The following is a 20731-nucleotide window of genomic DNA, read 5'->3' on the forward strand; positions in this document are numbered from 1 at the left end:
GCACTATATAAAAAAAAGACAATCAACGGTAACAGTTTGGCGGTGGAACTTGAAAGATCATCGCGACCCAGCCGCAGTCAGTCTTGGCGCGGCCGCCGGGGAGTGCCCATCCGACAAGGTATTATATATTTGTTGTATTTGTTGACAGGTGAAGCATTCGTCCATATGATTTCTTGAAATTTCGTGAAAATAGGCTTTCTTCCGGGATGATGGCGATGCGCCGCCCCCCTCTCACTACCTGGATTTTCAGGTTTCGGATCCCCTCGGAGAGTTCCCCTTTTCTGGGCTCCAGGAAAATGACAATGTGTGGGAGGAGATCCTATATATATATATATGTATATAGGTTTGTGCCTGCCCACTATTTCCGTACAAACATTTACACGGGAAACTTTAAATTTTATGAATTTACAGTTTCACTTAAAATACTGACATTGAAAATGTTGCACACACAATTCATTTTTATTATTTTTACAAATATGTGATTAAAAGATAAAGTCTATATCTATATCATTAGCAGTTATTATGTATTCTTTTATTTTTAAATGTATAGAAAACTGATATCTTGTTACATGAATGTTATCTGCTGGAAGTTCTTCTTGTTGGTTTCAGAATGATACAGTAATATTCAGTTTCTGATTCATGTAGGTATTCTTTACCTTATTGGCTTTGTTTCTTACTTTAGTCATATTATTTCGTTTCAAAGTTTACCCTTTTTAATTTGTTTTATCAAATTTTTATGTCAGTTTGAAATGTTCTACAGTACTTTATCGCATAGAATATAGCTATACGCTATACTGTATGTACTGTAGCAAATACAAATATGAAAATCGTGTTAGGTGTAGGAATTGTTTACATTTCGATATGGCGGTATTATCTTACTTAAGAAAAGTTGATATAAACTTTTTGGGAAATATTATTAAAGATGTTTTATGGAAGTTGTGATTATACAGTATGATATGAGAAAATATAAATAGCGTACTTTTATGGTTAAACACATTCCAACTAATACTGTTTGATGTGAAATTAATAGCATACAATTAATGATGTGTCAAGATTACATAACTTTATAGCATAATTCAAGTTTTTATAGCAATTATGTTACGTTAGTGCACTTGCTGTTGTTGCGAAGGAAGGTTAATTGCTTACGTGTCATACGTTCAGGTATAATACCTTTTTTTTTCGATATGTAATTCCTACGTGTATATAAAGTATATAGTAATAAAGTCTTTATTTAATTATGTATATATGCATATATTTTAAAACAAATATGTTAATTGAGAAAGTAAATATTATAATTAATTGTATTGTATAAAACACTTGTTGCACTCTAACAGAAACGCAATTTTAATTGTTTTTAATAATTTGCATTTAGCAAATTAATATTATCAAGAATATTAATAAAATAAGTATTATATATTTTGATATTTTGGTGTAATTACTATATCGTATTTAATTTATAACACTTGCTAATTCTTTCTGCAATGTTATAATAACATAGAAGCACCATAATTGTAGATTAATGCATTTAAGATAATTAGAATTGCACAGAAAAACAATGGCAAATGAAACCTGGAATGTAATGGTGACGGGGGGTGCTGGGTACATTGGTTCTCATACTGTATTGGAACTATTACAAGGTGGTTTTGAGGTGGTGGTAATAGACAACCTTAGTAATGCTTATAAAGGTGAGAACTAACAGATCAAGATATGAAAACAATTAATATTAATAAATCATTGCCATAGAATGAGGGTAAAAATAATAATATAAGTTTTATAATTAATATAGTACCTTATTATTAAAGTTAATTGAATGAATTACTACTGCAGTGTATGTAATAATATATCATCTCTTTTTTATATGTAGGAGATAATGATGTAAAACCAGAATGTTTATTGAGAGTAGAAAAATTAACAAGTAAAAGTATTACATTCATTCCCTGTGATATTACAAACATCAATGATTTGAGAAATGTATTTAAAAAGGTATGACTATAACTATTTTCAAATATAGGCAAGTAATTCAAATATATAATTGAAATAACTATGTTTTAGCACAAGTTTCATTGTGTTTTACACTTTGCTGCTTTAAAAGCTGTGGGTGAATCTTGTGAAAAACCTTTGGAATACTATAAAACAAATGTTTGTGGAACATTGAATTTGTTAAAAGTTATGAGAGAACATAATGTAACACGCTTTATTTATTCAAGTAGTGCTACAGTTTATGGTATTCCTGAAAAACTTCCATTAGTTGAAAATATGAAAACTGGTCAATGTACAAATCCTTATGGAAAGACAAAATATATGGTTGAAGAAATTTTAAAAGATTTATGCAGTTCAGATGAAGTATTAATTTTGATAATTATCTTTTATTTTTACCGTATTCTATAATTAAATATTTATTCTAAAAGAGTTTCTAGGCTTGGTCTGTTATATCTCTGAGATATTTTAATCCAGTTGGGGCTCATACTTCTGGACTAATCGGTGAAGACCCTAATGGAATTCCAAATAATCTAATGCCCTACATTGCTCAAGTATCTGTTGGGAAAAGGGAAGTATTATATGTGTATGGTAATGATTATGATACTCCTGATGGAACAGGTTAGTGATAAAATTACTTTGCAAAATAGGTATGAAAAAAATATTATTCGGTACGATTATCAATTCGTTTATAGGTGTACGTGATTATATACATATTATGGATTTAGCAATAGGCCATGTAAAGGCAATGATTTATCAGAAGTTTAAAAATCCTGCTGGATTTAAAGCTATTAATTTGGGTACTGGGAAAGGTTACTCTGTACTTGAAGTTATACATGCTTTTGAAAAAGCTTCAGGCCGAAAAATACCGTATAAAATAGTCGATCGCAGACCAGGAGATATATCTGTTAGTTATGCAGATGCTAGTTTGGCTAATAAAGAATTAGGATGGCGAGCTACTAGAAACATAGATGATATGTGTAAGCTGTTATAAAGATAATAATTGTTTCTAAAATAAATTAAAATTTGTAGTATAAGATTCTATAATTTATTATTACAGGTATAGATGCATGGAATTGGCAACAAAATAATCCAAATGGATATAAATGTTAATAATAATTGTTAAAACATTTTATAGTGCAAAAAGTTTTAAGCATTTAAAAAAAAGCATTTATTTTATTTTTAATTATATATTACATGTAAGCCGTGGTGGTATCTGGTTACCAAAGTTTAGACCAAAAATATAATTCTTTTACAATAATTAGTTAATTCTAACGTTCAAAGTTACTTCTAAGCGATGTAACTTATGAAAGTTCCAAGTATTGTATTGCAATAAGTAATTCCATTTATAAATTTATATATGCATTTATACTTAAAGCAGTGTAACGCCATATTACGTTCCTACAATTGTATGTACAAATTACTTTATATTAATAAATAATATCAAAATATTGAATTTGCTTATTTCAAGACATAATTTTGGCTCCCTTTGATACCTACATCCCTCAGCCCCGCTGCGTACCGGCCTGATATCATATTGGGGTATTAAGGACCCCGAAACGCCGGTGACTATCCTTACATACCAATAATATAGCATCCGGGGTGCCAGGGATGAGGGTACCCCCTGTGGCTCGGGGGGCTTAGAATACGGCCACGGTATCCCCTGCCTGTCGTAAGAGGCGACTAAAAGGGGTCACACAAACACAGGCACACACATACACCGACTAGGACGTTAAAAGTATGGAACATATGGAAGTAAAAGTATGGAGAATGTAAGACAAAGAAAAAGCTAATTCAAAAAATGCGTGGGGTTTGGGGCTGGCGGTGCTGCCCCCTTTAGGGGCGAAATTAGATGGATGGATGGGGTATCTGAGACCCCAAGGTACCGGTGATGCTGCATACCGATATTATGCCACCGGGGTGTCAGGGACCCCGTAGCATCAATGACACTGGTTGCATACCGACATTACGGCATTCAGGGTATCTGAGACCCCGAGGTACTGGTGATGTTGCATACGAATATTATGCCACCGGGGTGTCAGGGACCCCGAAGCAAATAGCGAAATATAAGACCTAAAAACGAACAAATCGTGAAACTCACTTTTTCGAGGTAGTGTAATTATAAAACAAACTTGTAATTAATTAAGAAATTATTCACGCACAAACAATGAAAATGCATCGACACAAGATTTAACGCGATGCAAGCGTCGAGGCCGCTTACAGAAAAAATGAAGAACTAAATTTTTTGTCTGCAGTGACTACAGCTGTAGTCACTGGTTCGTGGTATATGGGATTTAAAAATGGCTCCAATTAAAGTTGGTCCTCACTTGAAAGAATTACGAATTCTTTTATGTCAAACATCAAAATCTAGTCAAGGTGTTAGGTAACGATAATAGTCCTTGTAAAAAGATTAACATGTACTCGTAACTTGTTACGTTTCAACTCGCAACATAACCTATCAATATTTTTCAGAGATTTCATTAAAGCACAGTATGTACCTCTTAAAAGACAAAATCCACAACTTCCAGTTTTAATTAGAGAATGTTCCTCGATTGAACCTTTCCTTTACGCACGATATGGTAAGTTTAATAATGTATTAATTTATTTTATACGAGTATACATATATAGTGTGTAATACAGTATGCTGTACTATTATTTTTAAATATCTCATGTACTAAATTTACTTAATACTTATATTTCTGTTTGAATTACTTATGTTTCAGAACGTGGTGTAGAGCAGTGTATTGCTTTGCAGAATTTAAAATCTGAAGAAATTCTGAAACGAGTTCAAGAACTCGCGGCTAATACACCACAATAATATTTGTAGTATAAATGTATATTAATTAATTCAGATATAAAATAAAGTAGTTGTATAAATTTTATTATTCAGTTCTACTTATAGTTTAACAATGAGACTAAATAAAAAATCCATAGATCAAATATATAAAAGTTTCTGCTTATTAAAAATGTAAAAATTATATCACATAATATTTAAGAAATAGTTTTTTCATATTTAAGGTAAATAAATGTAACATTTATTAAAATTAACAAATGATTTTTCGCACTTTACGAAGATACATTTCTATCTGTGAGAAAATCATTTCCATGATATAATATGTCAATGTGACTTTTATACACGTGTATAACTAGGACTTTTTCCGAGGTGAGCCAAGTCTCTTAGAAAGTTTGGAATTCTGGAATTTTAGAATCCTGATATTTTACAATGTTAAAATTTTTAAAGGAGTTGAACAGTAGAACACGCGGGGGAGGGGGGACGATTGGCCCCTTCCTAATTACACCAATGTTTTTATAACATCTTTTTAACTTTATTTAAAGTGAATTATTTAAACATTTATTTTTGTTATGTACTAACTTTTCTATTTTGATAATAGAATTATGAATATTTTGAATATTTTTATATTTAATATTTATACATATTTAGGTAACAATTTCATTTTACCTATGCTTGCATTCAATCATTCTCTATATGCAACATTGGAGATATTATAAAAATTATACGATAAATTAGGTGGTAAAAAATTTTGTAAAGATGCTGGCATTGTATTAAAGTATGTTGCATTCCTTTCTCGAAATATTGTATCTGGTACGGTGGTACTGGACGCATCTGGTTGAAAATTTTGTACAGTACTAGTTGGAATAGTTTGTACAACAATTGGTTGAGTTGTCGACGCATGGGAAACAGTTTGTATTACCTGTAGATATTCAAAATATAGAACTTCATAATATACACAGATTTATCTCACATGTATATATTTTTTGTTCTGGCATATTTGATTTATGCGATTCTGTTGCACAATCATATAATCTTATTTGCTAATTAAATATGTAAAACGGACATCGCACTAGCTAAAAACAATAATTTTTTACCTGAACTGCTGATGACTCTGCATGAGATATAGAAAGCGAAGAATCTGACACATTCGATTGAATAATCTGTGATTGTTCCGACTGTTGCTGTTGCAATTGTTGCTGTGTCTGTTGTGACTGTGTTAAATGTTTTGTGTGTGACGTATTAATTCCATGTCTGCGTTTCATATGCTTATTATAATTTGGCCAATTTGTAAAGTGATGCTGACATTCTAAGCAACTGTATGGGCGTTCACCAGTATGTTGTCTTCTATGAGTCTGAAAATAATTACAACTATATTACACAATTATATCTTAAACAATATAAATTAAATAATTTAATTAACTTACAGTTAATATTCCCTTAAAACGAAAACATTTACCACAAAATTCACACGTGAATGGCATTGCTCCGGTATGTATTCTATGGTGTTCTCTTAATGTTCCTTTTTCTCTGAAAGTTCTTCCACAAACAGCACATTGATGTGGTTTCGCGCCAGTGTGAACTGTCTCATGTTTTTTTAATTGCAGTGGTGTTTTGAAACTATAAATTATAAATCCTTTAGTATAAACGTATTTACGTTAGAAATTTTATTATTTATTTTTATAAACATACGCCTTGGAACATTGTGTACAACTATATGGCTTATCTGCAGAGTGGGTTAAGAAATGAGCTTCTAAATTTCCTTTCTGAATAAAACTTTTACCACATTGATCACAGGTAAAATTTCTAACACCAGAATGAATACGTTTATGGGTGACTAAATTTGGTTTAGTTGAGAATCTGAAAAATACTTATATGTAATGATACATTAAAACATGCTTTTAGTTAATTTATGAAGTTATACCTTTTGTCACATTGGTCACATGGAAATCTATTTTTCATAGTATCTGGCAAATGACACCTACTATGAATGTACAAAGCACTTTGTTGTCTAAATGCTTTTCCACAAGTTTGACATACATGTGGACGCTCTTCACTATGAATTGCTTTGTGAGAATCTAATACTTTTTTATGTACAAATGATTTTCCACAATCTTCACAACTAAGTGTATTACACGTTAAAATGTATGATTAGAAAATTACAAAAACTAATCAGTAAACCAAGATTATGTTTACCTGAATTTTGCCTTGTTTTTATGTCGTTTAACGTGAGTAAGGAAACCATAATATTTATCATAAATTTTGCAGCATAGTACACACATATATTTTGCTTGTTGGTTGTGAATAGTTTCGTGATGCTCTTCCAATCTTTCTAAGCTAGGTAATTTATCATCGCAGTCTGTGCAAAGCCAGGGATACCTATCCAAATTTTTTCCTTTTTTAGACCCAAATTTTGTTGCTTCTTTTGTATGCGCTTCTATGATTTCTAAATCTGAATCTGTACCTACAATAAAAAAATAATATTTTGTACTTTTTAAACACATATGTTATTTTGAATTTCCCTCCAACAGGTAAAATAAAGATCTCATAATTTCTTATTACATATTTATTTTATTTAACTATTTACCTGTCATATAGTTATCTGGAATTTTAATAATAGTCTTTATGATCATATTGCTAGATTCTTTCTTCAAATCAGAATTAATATGCACTTCAGAATTTTCCATTTTTTGATTTTGATTTTTTCTCTTCAATTTTTTTTTAGCTTGTTTAAGTGACGTTTTCTTAAGTTGAATTTTACATTTCTTTTGTTTTGAAATATCTTGAGATTCTTCGGTTTCATACTTTTGATAATTATTATTCTTATTTTCTTCAATAAAATAATTCTGTGATTCATTAGGTTCATTAATATAGTTGTTTGGTAAATGACATTCATTGATTCCTTCCCCAGCTTCTTCTACTTTTGGAAATGCTTCTGTTTTCTCAATATAATTTACATTTGTCTCTAATGATCTTGATTCAGTTTTGGGATCTATCAGTAATTGCCTTAGAGATATCTGTGCTTGATTAGTTTTCTCATAGAACTCATTACATTGATTTAGTAATATACAACAATCTATACAAACTGTAAGTGGCAGTGCATCGCTTATTAATACCTGTAAGAAGTTTATCAATTTAACATTTACATTTTGATTTAAATTAATTTTGACATGTTAAAATTAATCACAAATGGAGAGACGTGTTTTCACCTGAATCTGTAAACATTTAGCAATTTTAGCTTCTATTGCTAATTTCTGTCCTTCCGCATCATAAATTCCAATAAAATTTTCTTTGGTTTCGGCGCAGAGCCGGCAAAGTTCCGGCTCTGTCATTATTCACACATAAATCCAAAAATATGTATCGCGACACAGTACATTGTCAAAACAACTGTTAATGTAATCACATCATCTCACGTTTACATTGCAATAAATAGTAAATAAAAGATTAGTACGGACGCTATAAAGGATAGCCGACATGTTGCTTTCTCGTATACGAAAAATAAACTACTTCGATATGTGTATAAAGAATTACTTAAACATCCACTTATTTCAATATGTTTATAGTTAGTGATGGTGAATTATTAAAAAGTAGCTTATTCAATGGCACAATTATCATTATGTTATTTTTAAATAGAAGTATTCAGTTACTTCATCACGTTTGTTTAGAAAAATTATTGTGCTACGTATAGGTATATATATACCGTAGTTCACCAAAGTTCATAACTGCGAAAAGACCAGTTTTCGTTCTTTCGTGCGCATCTTCGCCCTGATTGGCGATACTCGCAAACGAAGTAGAAAGCGATTAGCGGAGAGCTCGCTGCGTTCCCCCACCACCTTCTAACCTGCGCGTCGCAGTTACGGTCTTTGGTGAACTGCGGTATATATTGTATGTTAGGTATCACTAGGACTCTACATTATACTAGAGTCGGCTGTGACATTATGGAATTATAGGGTTTTTAAAATCTTGTTAATGTTGTGGCGGGCTCTTTGAAATCCTTCCTTTTAATAATGCGGAAACATGTCTGTGAGTGACGCTGAGACGTTGTACGCATGCTCGAAAACAAGGCAGAAAAATATTATATGTGTATTCTTACAATGATAGTACCACAGTATCGATCGAGCATCAAATTTTTGTTAAAAAATCAAAGTAAAGATTATTTGCGTTAACTTTAAGACGTTCGTTGAATGATGACCATTTAATTAGTGCCACTGTCGGTGGCCGTGGGGTTTTAGTCAGTAGTAATCTGACACTCCCCCGCCGCCCTCCCCCAGGGGTCGGTGGGGGGTCTTATGCAAGATTTCCCCACGTTAAAAAAAAAAACAAAAACAATCCTTTACACCTCTGCTTTCCTTGCATTCCTGCATCCCTCACGTCCCTGCAACCCTTTTGTAAGCATCTCATTATAGCGCCATCTGGTTTCGAAAAAAGGAACTAAAACTTGCCGAAATTTTGGCCCCCTAGCGGGAAAAATGTGAACTAAAATTTCGACGTCGGATCAGCGCCATCTGGTTTCGGAAAAAGGAACTAAAGATTGCCGAAATTTTGGCCCTCTAGCGGGAAAAATGCGAACTAAAACTTCGACGCCGGACCAGCGCCATCTGGTTTCGGAAAAAGGAACTAAAGATTGCCGAAATTTTGGCCCCCTAGCGGGAAAAATGTGAACTAAAATTTCGACGTCGGATCAGCGCCATCTGGTTTCGGAAAAAGGAACTAAAGATTGCCGAAATTTTGGCCCTCTAGCGGGAAAAATGCGAACTAAAACTTCGACGCCGGACCAGCGCCATCTGGTTTCGAAAAAAGGAACTAAAGCTTGCCGAAATTTTGGCCCTCTAGGGGGAAAAATGTGAACTAAAATTTCAACTTCGGATCAGCGCCCCCTGGCAGCAAAAAAAGGAATTAAATTTTGCAAAAATTTAAATTTAAAATTATTTTGATTATTTTTATTCGAACTAGTGGCCATAACTATTTTATTTATAATATATTTGTTATAAGGGTTGAAAGGATACAAGAGATGCAGGGAGAATTCAGGAGTGTAAGGGATACAGAGATATAAAGGGTACAGAGATGTAAGGGATGCCGAGGTATAAGGAATGCCGGCATATACGAGATGCAGGAATATAGGGAATCTAGTGATATAAGGGATACAGGGATGTTAATGATGCAGACATGTAAGGTATGCAGTGATAAAGGGTTGGGCCTGGTGAGGCCCTTAAAGACAAAAAAATAATAAATAACTAGAAAGGTTGAGCCGAGGCCCATAAGTCAAATTGTAACAGATTAATTCCCCGTGCATAGCACGGGGCGTTCCACTAGTATTAATAAAGAGTGGACTTGAGAGTAAGGCTTTTCTAGCATTAGATGTATGATGATAAGAATTCGGAGGTGATAATATATATTTTTAATTGTTTGAATCAGTACATACTAGCGAGAAAGGAATATTCTTCTCGTTCTTGCAAATAAGCAAACTCTGAGCGCGCGAAATTTAAATTAAATAACAATAATAACCACGGTCAAATTGATCCCATCACGGCTATGTTCATCGTGGTTGAGTGTCGTTTTAAACGAACAACTTTCTTTACGTTACCGCATACATTTTCCAATTTCCGGCCAAAGGAATGTCATTGACCCTATATCCGTGTTTAAAATGTACAGCTCTAATGTATGGTCACCTGTACCTTAGGTTTCCTAATTGTTAATTAAAAGGAAGTGTAAAGGAAGAAGTATCCTACTACCCGTTTAGGTTTTTCATGGATTCTTCGAAAACCGAAGTCAAGTGGTGGGAGGTTCCTCCTCTTATTTTTGACCAAAAGAAGCGTATGTTGCACCTGAGTGTACTTCGGAACAAACAGGTGACTCAAGAGGAAGAGTGTGCGTATTGGGAACCAATGGATGAGTTTCTCTTCGAAGAATTTTTCGAATTCAGCTCGCGCCGAACCTACCTTTATCGTCGATGAAAGTAACAAAGATTAAGAGTGAGTGAAAAGAGGAAACGTGGTGGGGCTAGGGATAGAAACTGTCCGGGAATATGGAAATAATACAGTACTATAAATAAAATAAAGCCACAACAGTCTCCGCGATAGAATTACACTTTTGTTACTTTCAAAGGATAAATAAATAATTGCATGCACGAAGTGGGAAATAATTCTAAAGTTTGACTTTAAGTGAAATGTGAAAGTTGAACTGAAGCAAAAATTGATCATTATTCTTTTAAATATGATTTTTCATTGCATCAAAAATTTAATTCAGGTAATATTACAAAAAAATTAATAATTAACTTACAGCAAAAAATGTATTTACGTATTATTAAAAATAACATATTTTTTACGGTATATTATTACTCGTATATGATAATATATTGTACATACAATAAAAGGAATTTCAACTCTAAATCATACATTAGAGCAGTAAAAATGAATTGACTTTCATACTTAGGGTTCCGGGTCATTTTGACCCCGTATACGATATTAGTTACGAAGCCTAATTATAAAACACTTTATATGTAGTGTAAAGAGAATATACATATTATATAGATGTGTGGTTGAAAAAATTTCTATTTAATATATTAATGCTTCTTAAAACTTAAATTTAGATCCAGATAATTTATTATTATTTTTATAACTGAAATCGTATCCGTTCAATCGATGTGGTATACTTTTTAGGTTTTCAGGTCACCTACATCACCTTTTGAAATTATTGTCTAACGGTACCTGTAATGTTCTCAATTACTAAGATAACCGTATTTTTGAAATGGTATTCCGATAACCAACGAAACCAAAAGTTTATTTATTACTTTGTAGATAAATACTTAACTTGGAATTGTTTAAAATCGAATTATCTAAAATTTACACTAAAAAACATACGTTATTTATTATTTTGTATTCATGTTATTTTTTACATTACTAATTAAATAATTTAACAGAAAAAATTGTTTATAATAAATGTGTATTAACTTTATACTTTTATTATTACTTGTATATAATAAAATGTGATGTAAATAGGTAATTTCAAAAATAAATAATTTAAATAAAAAAGAATTATATAAATAATTTTATGAATATTATAAATTTTGAGTCACACAAAGAGCGTCAAAATTTAAATTAGCATTCGAGCTTTGATAAATTCTTGGGACACGTGTAATTTTCTTCTAATAATTGTTTTCAAACTTGTTACAACAAATAGTTTTTGTCTTCAATACCTTGTCCCTCTTTTTCGCTTTTGTTTTATCCTTAATGAGGAATAAACAAATGTACATTTTTAAAACATATCAGATAACATAAATTTTCATCACTTTCATTTTTCTAGCAGATCTTACTGATTCAAACAAAGTAACTCATTTGTATATTATCCATGGAATTTATTTACAGTATAATTTTAATATTAATATTAATTAATTGCAAACAATATATTAGAATAAAAAGATTAATTAAATGAATAAGATACAAAAAATTATCCGGTCGTGTCTCAAAAATGTTTACACAGTCCTAGAGGTTCTGGCACAATGTCCTCATTGCATATATATATATATAGGGGTACTTCTTAAGAAAGTGCGGCAGTTCTTCAGAGAACGTCTTTAGGTGAGTACTGTTAACACGATGTAATAAAATATATTCGATCTCCGTTTTCAAGATATTTCTAACATTAGAATCAAATTATCTTTATTTTTATTAAAACTATTTCTAAATAATTAATATTCAACACATTTTACCATTATTCCATTTATAAACATTAACTTATATAAAGAAATAAAATTTTAAATTCTTTTCTGTAACAATATAATGATTTTAAACATATACACGATATTTCATTTCAAATATTTATGCGTATTGCTATTAATAATTTAGCTTCTGAATGTTCTCTTCTTATAGTATTTTTACAATGATTATAATATTTAAGTGACCTAAAAAATAAAATGGCAAATTCGGAAAAGAAATTTCATGAAATTTGTAAATGTTCATATATGAATTTTTAGCAAACGTAGCCCAAAAAAATTGTTTATCTATCATCTATCATGTATCAAATTTAATCAAATGTGTAATACTTTTACAATAATTTGAAAATAAAAATTTATTCACGAAGGGTCCTGAGTTTTACTTTCTGATTAAATATGACGGTCACGGTATATTTCAGAATGTCAATGTTTCATTCATGAATACATGCGTTTTCTCCAACACGGATATCTTATATGATTTCATTTCAAACAATATTAATATTTCACAACAAAATTTTCACAATTACATCTTTTGCCCTCTTTAACAAATAATGAAAATATGTACATACATAATTAATATCAATATTTTGTATTATTTTTTATTCTTCCATTTACACATTGCAGTATTTAATATCTATATTTCAATTAAAATATAGTTTGAAGCAAAATGTTGCGATTTATTATTCTTGGAATACTTATTGCTTTATCGGCGGCTCAGTTCCAACCGTCTGGAAGGATCTTGGAACCACCAATTCCTGCCCTTTGTGCACAAAGTAAGTGATATATTTTTACACTATCCAAATATTAAATCTGAGATGATTTTTTTTGCAATAAATAAATCCACATTGTACTGTCAAAAATTCAATTGAATATTAAATATAATTATATGCATAGTAAAAAATTGAAACTATATAAATTGTGATATTTTAGGAGTTATTCATGAACGTTTTAATGGCAAGGGTTACTATTATTCGTGGGCTGATCCAAGAACAAGTGGACAGGAAGTTGATTGGCTATCAGGAAGGAATTTTTGTAGACAAAGATGTATGGACCTTGTTTCCTTAGAGACATCTGCAGAAAATGAGTTTATTAAAAGTCGTATTGTCCAAAGTATGGCAGTATTTTATACTTTAAATATTTTAAGAAAATAAAATAAGAACACATACAAAAAAGAATTATTACTTCTAGATAATGTAAAATATATTTGGACATCTGGTCGCCTTTGTGATTTCAAAGGGTGCGATAGACCTGATCTTCAGCCACTTCATATTAATGGTTGGTTCTGGACTGCAGAGTTACAAAAATTAGCTCCAACTACCGATCGTTCTCAGAATGATTGGTCTGAAAGTGGAGGGTAAATTTACTTTATTTTACTTTATAAATGTAATTATTATAGTATTTTATGTGAATGATTAATTAACAATATTTATAGTATTGGAAAACCACAACCAGATAATCGTGAAGCTATTCAACAAGGAGGTGCTCCTGAAAATTGTTTAGCTGTATTGAATCAATTTTATAAGGATGGAGTGAACTGGCACGATGTTGCTTGCCACCATAAAAAGCCATGGGTGTGTGAAGAAAATGAGTCGTTGTTAAAATATATCCGTTTCACTAATCCAAACATTCGTGTTTAACGATCTGTCAGTTGCCGAATTTATGCCTTGACTTAATCTTATGTAATTTTTATGATACAAGGATAAATGACATGGACAATAGATTTAATGAAAAACATGATTAATCATAAAACATACCGACTGCTACGCTGAAAACTACTAAGGGTATAATTATTTCACTTTTCAATTTATTTATTCAGCTTCCTATTTCATGTTATTAGTAAAATATTACAGATACAGAAGAATTTTCTTTCTTTTGGTATTTTACAATTGTTTGATGGTGTTGAATTTGTGGCACCTGTTATGGGCAGCCACTGGTGCAGTTGATGCATTAAATAATGAAAATCTGTTTTAGCATGTAACAATGCATAGTTCAAGAAAATAAATTTATCCATTCTGTCATTTAACAATAAGTCATTTTCAACAGGGAGATATAAAAACATACTAATAGTAAATTAAATAATTGTGTAATTAAATGTGTTCCACATTTTTTTTAAATTTTGGATATTTTATGAATTAATAGAATATTTTTACCATAAATTTGAAAACATTTTTCAGATATTCTACATAGTATTTATAAAATAATATATTTAATTAGTTTTACAATGTATCATAAAACATTGTTCACTTTATTACTTCCGGAGTCTGTGGATATGTGTGTCAAATGTATATTTTTGATTAAGGATATATATTGTAAATGATTTTATGTTTGTAAATATATTATTTATACTATTTAATGTATTATTATTTTCATGCGTGGAAATTGATGCCTTCCTTAGTATTTAATTTATATGTGAAATTGGACAGAAAAGCAAAAGAACTTAAAAAAAATAGAATATACTTTTATGTATACCGCAGTTCACCAGAGTCCATAACTGCGAAGACCAGTTTTCGTTCTTCGCGCATCTCTAGTGCGCATCTTCGCCCTGATTGGCGATATTCCCAAACGAAGTGGAAAGCTATTAGCAGAGAGCTGGTTGTGTTCCCCCACCATCGTCCAACCTGCGCGTCGCAGTTATGGACTCTGGTGAACTGAGGTATATATTACCTATAGATTACTTATTTGAAACCTTCTACCATTATAATGTGATAACCAAATTTCGTTTTAACTGGTGGATCTGTATAAACTGGAGCCCCAATACTAGATATAGGTAGTGCAAATGCAGCTTCCTGAAATGGACCAACCATTGATCCTCTTGTCATCCATCCAAGATCACCCTTTAATGATCATTAAGTAACAATTTCAATAAAATAAGATTACAGATGTAGGGTTCATAGGAAAAAGAAGGAATGTCTGTATACAAGATCCTTAGAATATTAAATAGAATTACCCCAGATCTTGCTTTGTCTTCACTATATGTAGCTGCAACTTCGTTAAACTTTTGTCCAGTTTTTAGTTTCTCCAATGCTTCTAAAATCTTTGATTGTTTTTCACACAGAATATGTCTAACCTTTAAGAACAAGCAAAAAGAATTATAACTTTATTGTATATAAATATAATTATGTATAAACAATGTACATACTTTTACTGCATTTTTTCCTTTCTTTTCACCTTTTTCACTACTACCTTCTGCCTTTTTAGACTTATTTGAGTTTGAAGCATTTGCATTCTTTTTAGGAGGCATTTTGGAAGTTTCTGCTCACGTTGTGATCAAACTTGCAACAAAAACATTGCGAAATTATAACACATTTAGGTTATGAAGGTAAAATGAAACAGATAAATGAAGGTTATATATAAAAGTATTTGTTAATTCTAAACAAAACATTAGATATTCTAACGTCACGAAATAGGGGAATTCAAATAGGGCTGTAATAAACTGAAAATTTATTTACTTTCTTTTCCATTCCAAAATTTGTTTTGATTTTTACATATAATAGAGACATGTATAGGTTAGCTGCGCTAATACCTGAAGTGAGCTGAAGTAGTCTCAAAATCGAGTGAATCGAGAGTAACATTTTTTTAAAACAATGCATATTATATCAAAACTTTGATTTCAAAAATTTAAATTTGTATTGTACTACTTAAATTAAATTAACAAATCTAAATTAACGTTAAAGAAATTCAATGAAATAATTAATCTATTAGAGGAAAAACTATAAATTGGAAATATCCCGGTTTTTAACGAAATTGTTTTGGAAATTTTGCACTAAAATTTTTAGTTCTTTTATCCGTGACCCATCGTCTGAGAGATAGTATATACAGAAAGTGTTAGGTTGAACACGCATTCTTAGAAGCTGTTCCCTGTTAATTATCAGCATTTGAGAAAGTTTAGTTTGACTAAATTAAAATGCTAAGACAGTCATAAATTATGTTCGAAATACTGTTTGCCTACTTTCTCGCGCTACATATATGTTAGTTTGACACCCAAAAATTTGGCGAAAGTACATACATATTTACACGAAACCATATATACTGTATGTTATTTGTTCCTTATCCATTTTTTAACATTACATTTTGTTAAGATAATATGTATTCGCGTATTCATTATCGTGCGTTCGTATGTGTACAAGCCACTTAGAACCGAAGTGTATAAGCCACTCAGTTATCTGTAAACTGAGTGATGTTTGTTAATTTTATTAAAATATAGCTATGTTCATTAAGTATATTTAGTGATGGTTATAACCATCATGGATCCACCGGTAATCCAACACTTTTCAAACTTTCCAAAAATGTAACTTCCATCAAAACACATTCAATCAAGCAATATCTGATCCATAAACATGTCAAAAGTTCAAAAGAAAAAATCAAAAAAAAGGACGAGAATTATCGATTTAGCAGAGGAGGAAGCAAGACTTAAAAAAATCAAAGCAATTCAAGCGAGAAGACAAAAAGTTATAGACGAAGTTCAGCTTTCGATACGGAGAAGAAGAAAGGAAAAAATAGCGATACAAAACGCAGGGTTTGACAAGGAAGAAAGATTGCGTCAGAAACAAATTAGGGATGCTGCGAAAACGGGTAGTGACAAAGAGATGTTACAGGTTTTTGTAACCACAGTGCAATTTAGGCTTCCCTTAGTTAAGCAAAAATGTTAATTAAGAAAGAAGCGAGCCACCGTTTGCTTTATTTACCTATGTTCTTTATACGCGCCAGGACAGGAGATTCTAAGGGTGCATTCCACTAACGCCCTAAATGCATTTGAAGGCGTAGATTTACCGGCTATATTTCCGAAACCCGGTCATGCTCGATTTCGTTGAAATTTTCCAAATAGCTTCATTTTACAGAAAAGTTATTTTTGTGAAAAGAATTTAATATATAAAAGAATAGCGTAAAATTTAGAAACTAAAAATGAGTCGAAAATTAAATTTAAATTGTTGTTGTCCTAATGATACCTACTGATTATTTTTACTTGATACGAATTCATCTTACTTTTGTTTGTTGTAGATTCGCGAAGATCTGAAAAAGGTTATTGAAACAGGCATAAAGTGTGTGTACACTTCGGTAATTATACCAGAAAAGATCAAATACGATGGCAAATCAATATTAACTATTAAAGATGTTAAGTACCGACTGAGGAATAATTTACATATTGTTGGTTGGGGAAAGGAAGCAATAACCATGAGCGCAGCACTTGAACGTATCGTTCGTAAACAATTAAAAAAGGGATGGATGGTTGTACCACGGAAATCACTTTTTATGATGTGGAGTTATCCGGAAGCATTTCCCAGACTGGACAGTCGTATTTCATATGTTGAGGCTGGAACTGACGGCGAGCCAGATCTGAAAACTGTAGAAGCTACTAGAAAAATCTTAAATTACTGTAGAAAATTAAAGAAGAGAGATCTTTTGATTGTTATGATCTCGCAAGGAAATGATGATCTTCTCTGCTGTCCACGAGACACAATTACATTAAGGGATAAACTTAGAGTGATAAATAGGTTGAAGGCTGTTCAAGCAACTCCCGAAGAAATAAATACTGTAAGAAATAAGCTGTCTGCAATTAGAGGTAGGCAGATAATTCTACAACCATTAGCTACAAATTTTAGAATTTCAAAATTCTAAAATTTCTGAGATCTGGTACCCCCAGAAAAGATCCTAGTTACGCAAATGTCCAAAACTCGTGCTACATTAAAGTCGGTACATAAAAAATTTTAATACAGGCGGCGATCTAGCACGATTTGCTTACCCAGCAAGGGTCATCACTCTAATTACATCAGCCGTTTCCGCTAAACCAATGACTCAAATATCAGGTGGACCATGTGCCTTCGATCCAAAGGACGTGACAAGCTTAGGCATTTTAACAAAATACAGACTCATTAATAGATTACCATTAACTGTAAGAGATTTAGTGGAAGAAACCATTCCATGGGTCATGGCTGCCGATAAACAATTAGATGAGAAGAAGAATTATAAATTCGTTCATGAGTATGTGATAGCCTGCAACGCCGATGCCATGGAATGTATGTCCACGGACGTGTTCAGGCTAGGTTTATTTCCTTTAAAGCTTAATTCCACTTGTTTTGGAGAAATCCAAGAATTTGCTCGAGAATACGTTAAACTTGCTTCCTTAATGATACTAGCCGTCGAAGGTAAAATAGATAAACTAGATATGTACGAAGCGATGAAAGAAAGTCCTATTTGCCCATTGACGGACAAAAAGATTCAGGAAATATTTCCTGCGAAAGATAAATGGGGTTTGGGGTTGTGTCTCCTGTTAGGGGGACGACCGTCTGTCAATCTTCGTCCTAATCCTGGTAACGGCGGACCTAATCAGGAACTTGCTGTATATTTTTCATTATATTGGTACTTAAGAACGCAACAACAACCGATTTTACGAGAATACACGGTTTGGTTCTCGGGCGGTAGTTCTTATGGTAAAGATGGCAATAGCGATGCGGTCGGGGCATTTGGATATAAAAGTTTGGCCCCTGATGTTTATTTGACTTACGACAGGACGAGAAGCCGGTATGACGATGCTCGCGATAAATGGCGGAGACTTTGCGATGAAAACCGTCCCTCGTCTGAAATAGCGGTGAGTGAACCCCTTATCTATACTTGAATTAATATAGCCTCCCCAACCCAGTATTGGCACATTGCGCCGCCTCCACTATTTTTTATACTTTATTTTCTTTAATAGGACGCGTTTAAAGAATTTAATGATGTCGAACTTATAAAGGAAAAACATGCTGCTATTTTTCCTCATAAAGTTCTTGCTAGGAACGATACAAACTTAATGTTTTCGTCTATTAACGACGAGGATGACTTGGTGGAACTAGAGAGTGGAAATTATTATACATTTACGAACGTTGGAGATCTCCATATCATACGGATTGTTCGTTTTCAATGTAATTGTGATAGTGTTTGTCATGGACATGGGGAAAGGATATGTACTGATAATGAATGCCCTATCACTGAAACATTGTCGACAGAAACGAAACCAAAATTTCAATCTTGCTGTCGTGTTGGTACCGAAAAAGGTTTCGGACAATTGCTGTGAAAATTCATCGTGAATAAAGTAGAAAATGTTTGAGCTACTTCGGGAAATAAAGGAACACATGACAAAGAGCTGTTTATGGAATCAAATGTAACCCATCCATTGTACAATCAATATATTAAACTGCAACTGGACTTACTTTTATTTTCATTTTAAGTCAAGGTGGATATTACTTTTTAATTTTTACGTTGTCATTCATTTTATATGATAATAAAAGATATTTCTAAGCGAACAATGGCAGATAGAACGATTGACCGTCTGCCGTTTGAATTCGACAATTAATTTCAAGGTGGAATTCAACGTTCGTTGAGGAGGGATCGTTTAAAAGATGGTAAGAAATTCCAGAAGAAGGAAGATCTTCGCATCCTTGGAAACCGGCCTCGATATAATAAGAAACTCCAAGCTGAATAATGCCGGGTTATATTTCTCAAGGCTTTGCGACAGCCGAATCTCGTTCGCGGACCTATTCATCGTCTTTCATACTATTTCTTCCGTCGAGTTTTCCTTGCTCTCTTAAGAATTAGATAGTGATCGTATGTTTGAGAACCGGCAATCAGATACTTTGATCTGATCGAATGAGATGAAAATGGATAAATTAAACATTATACCTATATGGGCTTGAAAGCTGAATTGTATACAAAAAATACATAAATTTTGCAAATAAATTTACAGTTTGCACATTTTATCGCTGAACCTGGATCAAAATGACTCATGCAGAAATGACTTACCGAAATTAATAAATTTACGAATTAATTTAAATTCATATATTTATTTCTGACTTACAAGTTATCCAATTAAGATAACAACTAACGACTCGGAGACAATCTCCGTTTCGAACAAAGAAGGAGGAAGCACCCGTCAGATATACTTGTATAAAGATATCCCTTTGAGATCATAAACGACAATCGTATTTGAACATCGAATCCACATCTTCGTACAAGGATGATACTGCGACGAGGAAACAAAGACCGTGATCATATCTAAATGGAAAGCAGAGCGACGGAGAAAGAAGATTAGGAAAAAGAAAAATTGACAGAGAGATGGTTCAATCGGGTAAAAAAGGGGGAGGCTGTATTACTGCTGTGATATCGAGGACGAGATATCGAGGACAGTCGCTGGTAGACCTTCGATGCTCGAAGCTATGTACATTCTCGTGAAACGTCGACCTCTTCCAGTTACCCGTCAGGCAAGCTGTGGCATTTCATGC

At 32.3% G+C, this 20731-nt stretch overlaps 6 protein-coding genes across 11 annotated transcripts; 4 read left to right on the forward strand and 2 right to left on the reverse strand.

The window, feature by feature from the left end:
• Positions 1-45: 45 nt before the first annotated feature.
• LOC114876059 (UDP-glucose 4-epimerase-like) lies at positions 46-3433 on the forward strand. 4 transcript variants are annotated; one of them, XM_029187081.2, is made up of 8 exons: positions 46-118; positions 194-641; positions 1539-1685; positions 1865-1983; positions 2053-2343; positions 2418-2598; positions 2673-2957; positions 3038-3433. In XM_029187081.2, the coding sequence occupies exons 3-8, from the start codon at positions 1556-1558 to the stop codon at positions 3088-3090; spliced, it is 1059 nt and encodes a 352-aa protein (XP_029042914.1). In that variant the 5' UTR covers positions 46-118; positions 194-641; positions 1539-1555; the 3' UTR covers positions 3091-3433. The 4 variants fall into 4 exon arrangements, with proteins under 4 accessions (XP_029042914.1, XP_029042913.1, XP_029042912.1 ...); XM_029187080.2 differs by lacking the exons at positions 46-118; positions 194-641 and adding an exon at positions 648-1161 and having other exon boundaries at positions 1516-1685; XM_029187079.2 differs by lacking the exons at positions 46-118; positions 194-641 and adding an exon at positions 648-1161.
• Positions 3434-3651: 218 nt separating this feature from the next.
• On the forward strand, positions 3652-4859 carry LOC114876068 (NADH dehydrogenase [ubiquinone] 1 alpha subcomplex subunit 2). The gene is made up of 3 exons (XM_029187097.2): positions 3652-4360; positions 4450-4556; positions 4701-4859. Exons 1-3 carry the CDS (start codon positions 4278-4280, stop codon positions 4793-4795), a joined length of 285 nt encoding a protein of 94 aa, XP_029042930.1. The 5' UTR covers positions 3652-4277; the 3' UTR covers positions 4796-4859.
• Positions 4860-5052: 193 nt separating this feature from the next.
• On the reverse strand, positions 5053-8636 carry LOC114876053 (zinc finger protein 479-like). Its single transcript, XM_029187068.2, has 8 exons — positions 7978-8636; positions 7356-7884; positions 6965-7232; positions 6693-6890; positions 6461-6628; positions 6196-6388; positions 5866-6123; positions 5053-5690 (listed from the first exon to the last, which is right to left on the reverse strand). Exons 1-8 carry the CDS (start codon positions 8098-8100, stop codon positions 5454-5456), a joined length of 1974 nt encoding a protein of 657 aa, XP_029042901.1. The 5' UTR covers positions 8101-8636; the 3' UTR covers positions 5053-5453.
• A 4413-nt stretch (positions 8637-13049) lies between these two features.
• Positions 13050-16023, reverse strand: LOC114876090 (peptidyl-prolyl cis-trans isomerase NIMA-interacting 4). Of its 3 annotated transcripts, none has more exons than XR_006829303.1 (6): positions 15926-16023; positions 15616-15748; positions 15424-15543; positions 15141-15310; positions 13659-13817; positions 13050-13547 (listed from the first exon to the last, which is right to left on the reverse strand). XR_006829303.1 is itself a non-coding variant. In XM_029187153.2 (5 exons), exons 2-4 carry the CDS (start codon positions 15715-15717, stop codon positions 15152-15154), a joined length of 381 nt encoding a protein of 126 aa, XP_029042986.1. In that variant the 5' UTR covers positions 15718-15748; positions 15926-16023; the 3' UTR covers positions 13543-13817; positions 15141-15151. The 3 variants fall into 3 exon arrangements, 1 of the variants encoding a protein (XP_029042986.1); XR_006829302.1 differs by having other exon boundaries at positions 13643-13817; XM_029187153.2 differs by having other exon boundaries at positions 13543-13817.
• On the forward strand, positions 13140-14617 carry LOC114876091. Its single transcript, XM_029187156.2, has 4 exons — positions 13140-13249; positions 13407-13586; positions 13665-13830; positions 13909-14617. The coding sequence occupies exons 1-4, from the start codon at positions 13144-13146 to the stop codon at positions 14111-14113; spliced, it is 657 nt and encodes a 218-aa protein (XP_029042989.1). The 5' UTR covers positions 13140-13143; the 3' UTR covers positions 14114-14617.
• A 790-nt stretch (positions 16024-16813) lies between the features above and the next one.
• On the forward strand, positions 16814-19611 carry LOC114876094 (glycerate kinase-like). Its single transcript, XM_029187159.1, has 4 exons — positions 16814-17071; positions 17475-18036; positions 18191-19062; positions 19168-19611. Exons 1-4 carry the CDS (start codon positions 16814-16816, stop codon positions 19525-19527), a joined length of 2052 nt encoding a protein of 683 aa, XP_029042992.1. The 3' UTR covers positions 19528-19611.
• Positions 19612-20731: the final 1120 nt, after the last annotated feature.

This window comes from Osmia bicornis, chromosome 3 (assembly GCF_907164935.1).
Source record: "Osmia bicornis bicornis chromosome 3, iOsmBic2.1, whole genome shotgun sequence".
In the NCBI taxonomy this organism is placed as follows: domain Eukaryota; kingdom Metazoa; phylum Arthropoda; class Insecta; order Hymenoptera; family Megachilidae; genus Osmia; species Osmia bicornis.

Excerpts from the sequence above, each read along its gene's own strand:
- LOC114876059 (XM_029187081.2), top strand. The coding sequence starts at position 1,556 with ATGGCAAATGAAACCTGGAATGTAATGGTGACGGGGGGTGCTGGGTAC. Across the intron at positions 2,344-2,417 it reads ATTTATGCAGTTCAGATGAA|GCTTGGTCTGTTATATCTCT; the intron begins GTATTAATTTTG and ends AAGAGTTTCTAG. Across the intron at positions 2,958-3,037 it reads TAGAAACATAGATGATATGT|GTATAGATGCATGGAATTGG; the intron begins GTAAGCTGTTAT and ends TTATTATTACAG.
- LOC114876068 (XM_029187097.2), top strand. The coding sequence starts at position 4,278 with ATGGCTCCAATTAAAGTTGGTCCTCACTTGAAAGAATTACGAATTCTT. Across the intron at positions 4,361-4,449 it reads AAATCTAGTCAAGGTGTTAG|AGATTTCATTAAAGCACAGT; the intron begins GTAACGATAATA and ends AATATTTTTCAG. Across the intron at positions 4,557-4,700 it reads TTTCCTTTACGCACGATATG|AACGTGGTGTAGAGCAGTGT; the intron begins GTAAGTTTAATA and ends CTTATGTTTCAG.
- LOC114876053 (XM_029187068.2), bottom strand. The coding sequence starts at position 8,100 with ATGACAGAGCCGGAACTTTGCCGGCTCTGCGCCGAAACCAAAGAAAAT. Across the intron at positions 6,629-6,692 it reads TGTGACCAATGTGACAAAAG|ATTCTCAACTAAACCAAATT; the intron begins GTATAACTTCAT and ends AGTATTTTTCAG. Across the intron at positions 6,389-6,460 it reads TGTACACAATGTTCCAAGGC|TTTCAAAACACCACTGCAAT; the intron begins GTATGTTTATAA and ends TATAATTTATAG.
- LOC114876091 (XM_029187156.2), top strand. The coding sequence starts at position 13,144 with ATGTTGCGATTTATTATTCTTGGAATACTTATTGCTTTATCGGCGGCT. Across the intron at positions 13,250-13,406 it reads TCCTGCCCTTTGTGCACAAA|GAGTTATTCATGAACGTTTT; the intron begins GTAAGTGATATA and ends GTGATATTTTAG. Across the intron at positions 13,587-13,664 it reads TAAAAGTCGTATTGTCCAAA|ATAATGTAAAATATATTTGG; the intron begins GTATGGCAGTAT and ends TATTACTTCTAG.
- LOC114876090 (XM_029187153.2), bottom strand. The coding sequence starts at position 15,717 with ATGCCTCCTAAAAAGAATGCAAATGCTTCAAACTCAAATAAGTCTAAA. Across the intron at positions 15,544-15,615 it reads AAGGAAAAAATGCAGTAAAA|GTTAGACATATTCTGTGTGA; the intron begins GTATGTACATTG and ends TTGTTCTTAAAG. Across the intron at positions 15,311-15,423 it reads AAGACAAAGCAAGATCTGGG|GGTGATCTTGGATGGATGAC; the intron begins GTAATTCTATTT and ends TGATCATTAAAG.
- LOC114876094 (XM_029187159.1), top strand. The coding sequence starts at position 16,814 with ATGTCAAAAGTTCAAAAGAAAAAATCAAAAAAAAGGACGAGAATTATC. Across the intron at positions 18,037-18,190 it reads TAAGCTGTCTGCAATTAGAG|GCGGCGATCTAGCACGATTT; the intron begins GTAGGCAGATAA and ends ATTTTAATACAG. Across the intron at positions 19,063-19,167 it reads GTCCCTCGTCTGAAATAGCG|GACGCGTTTAAAGAATTTAA; the intron begins GTGAGTGAACCC and ends TTTCTTTAATAG.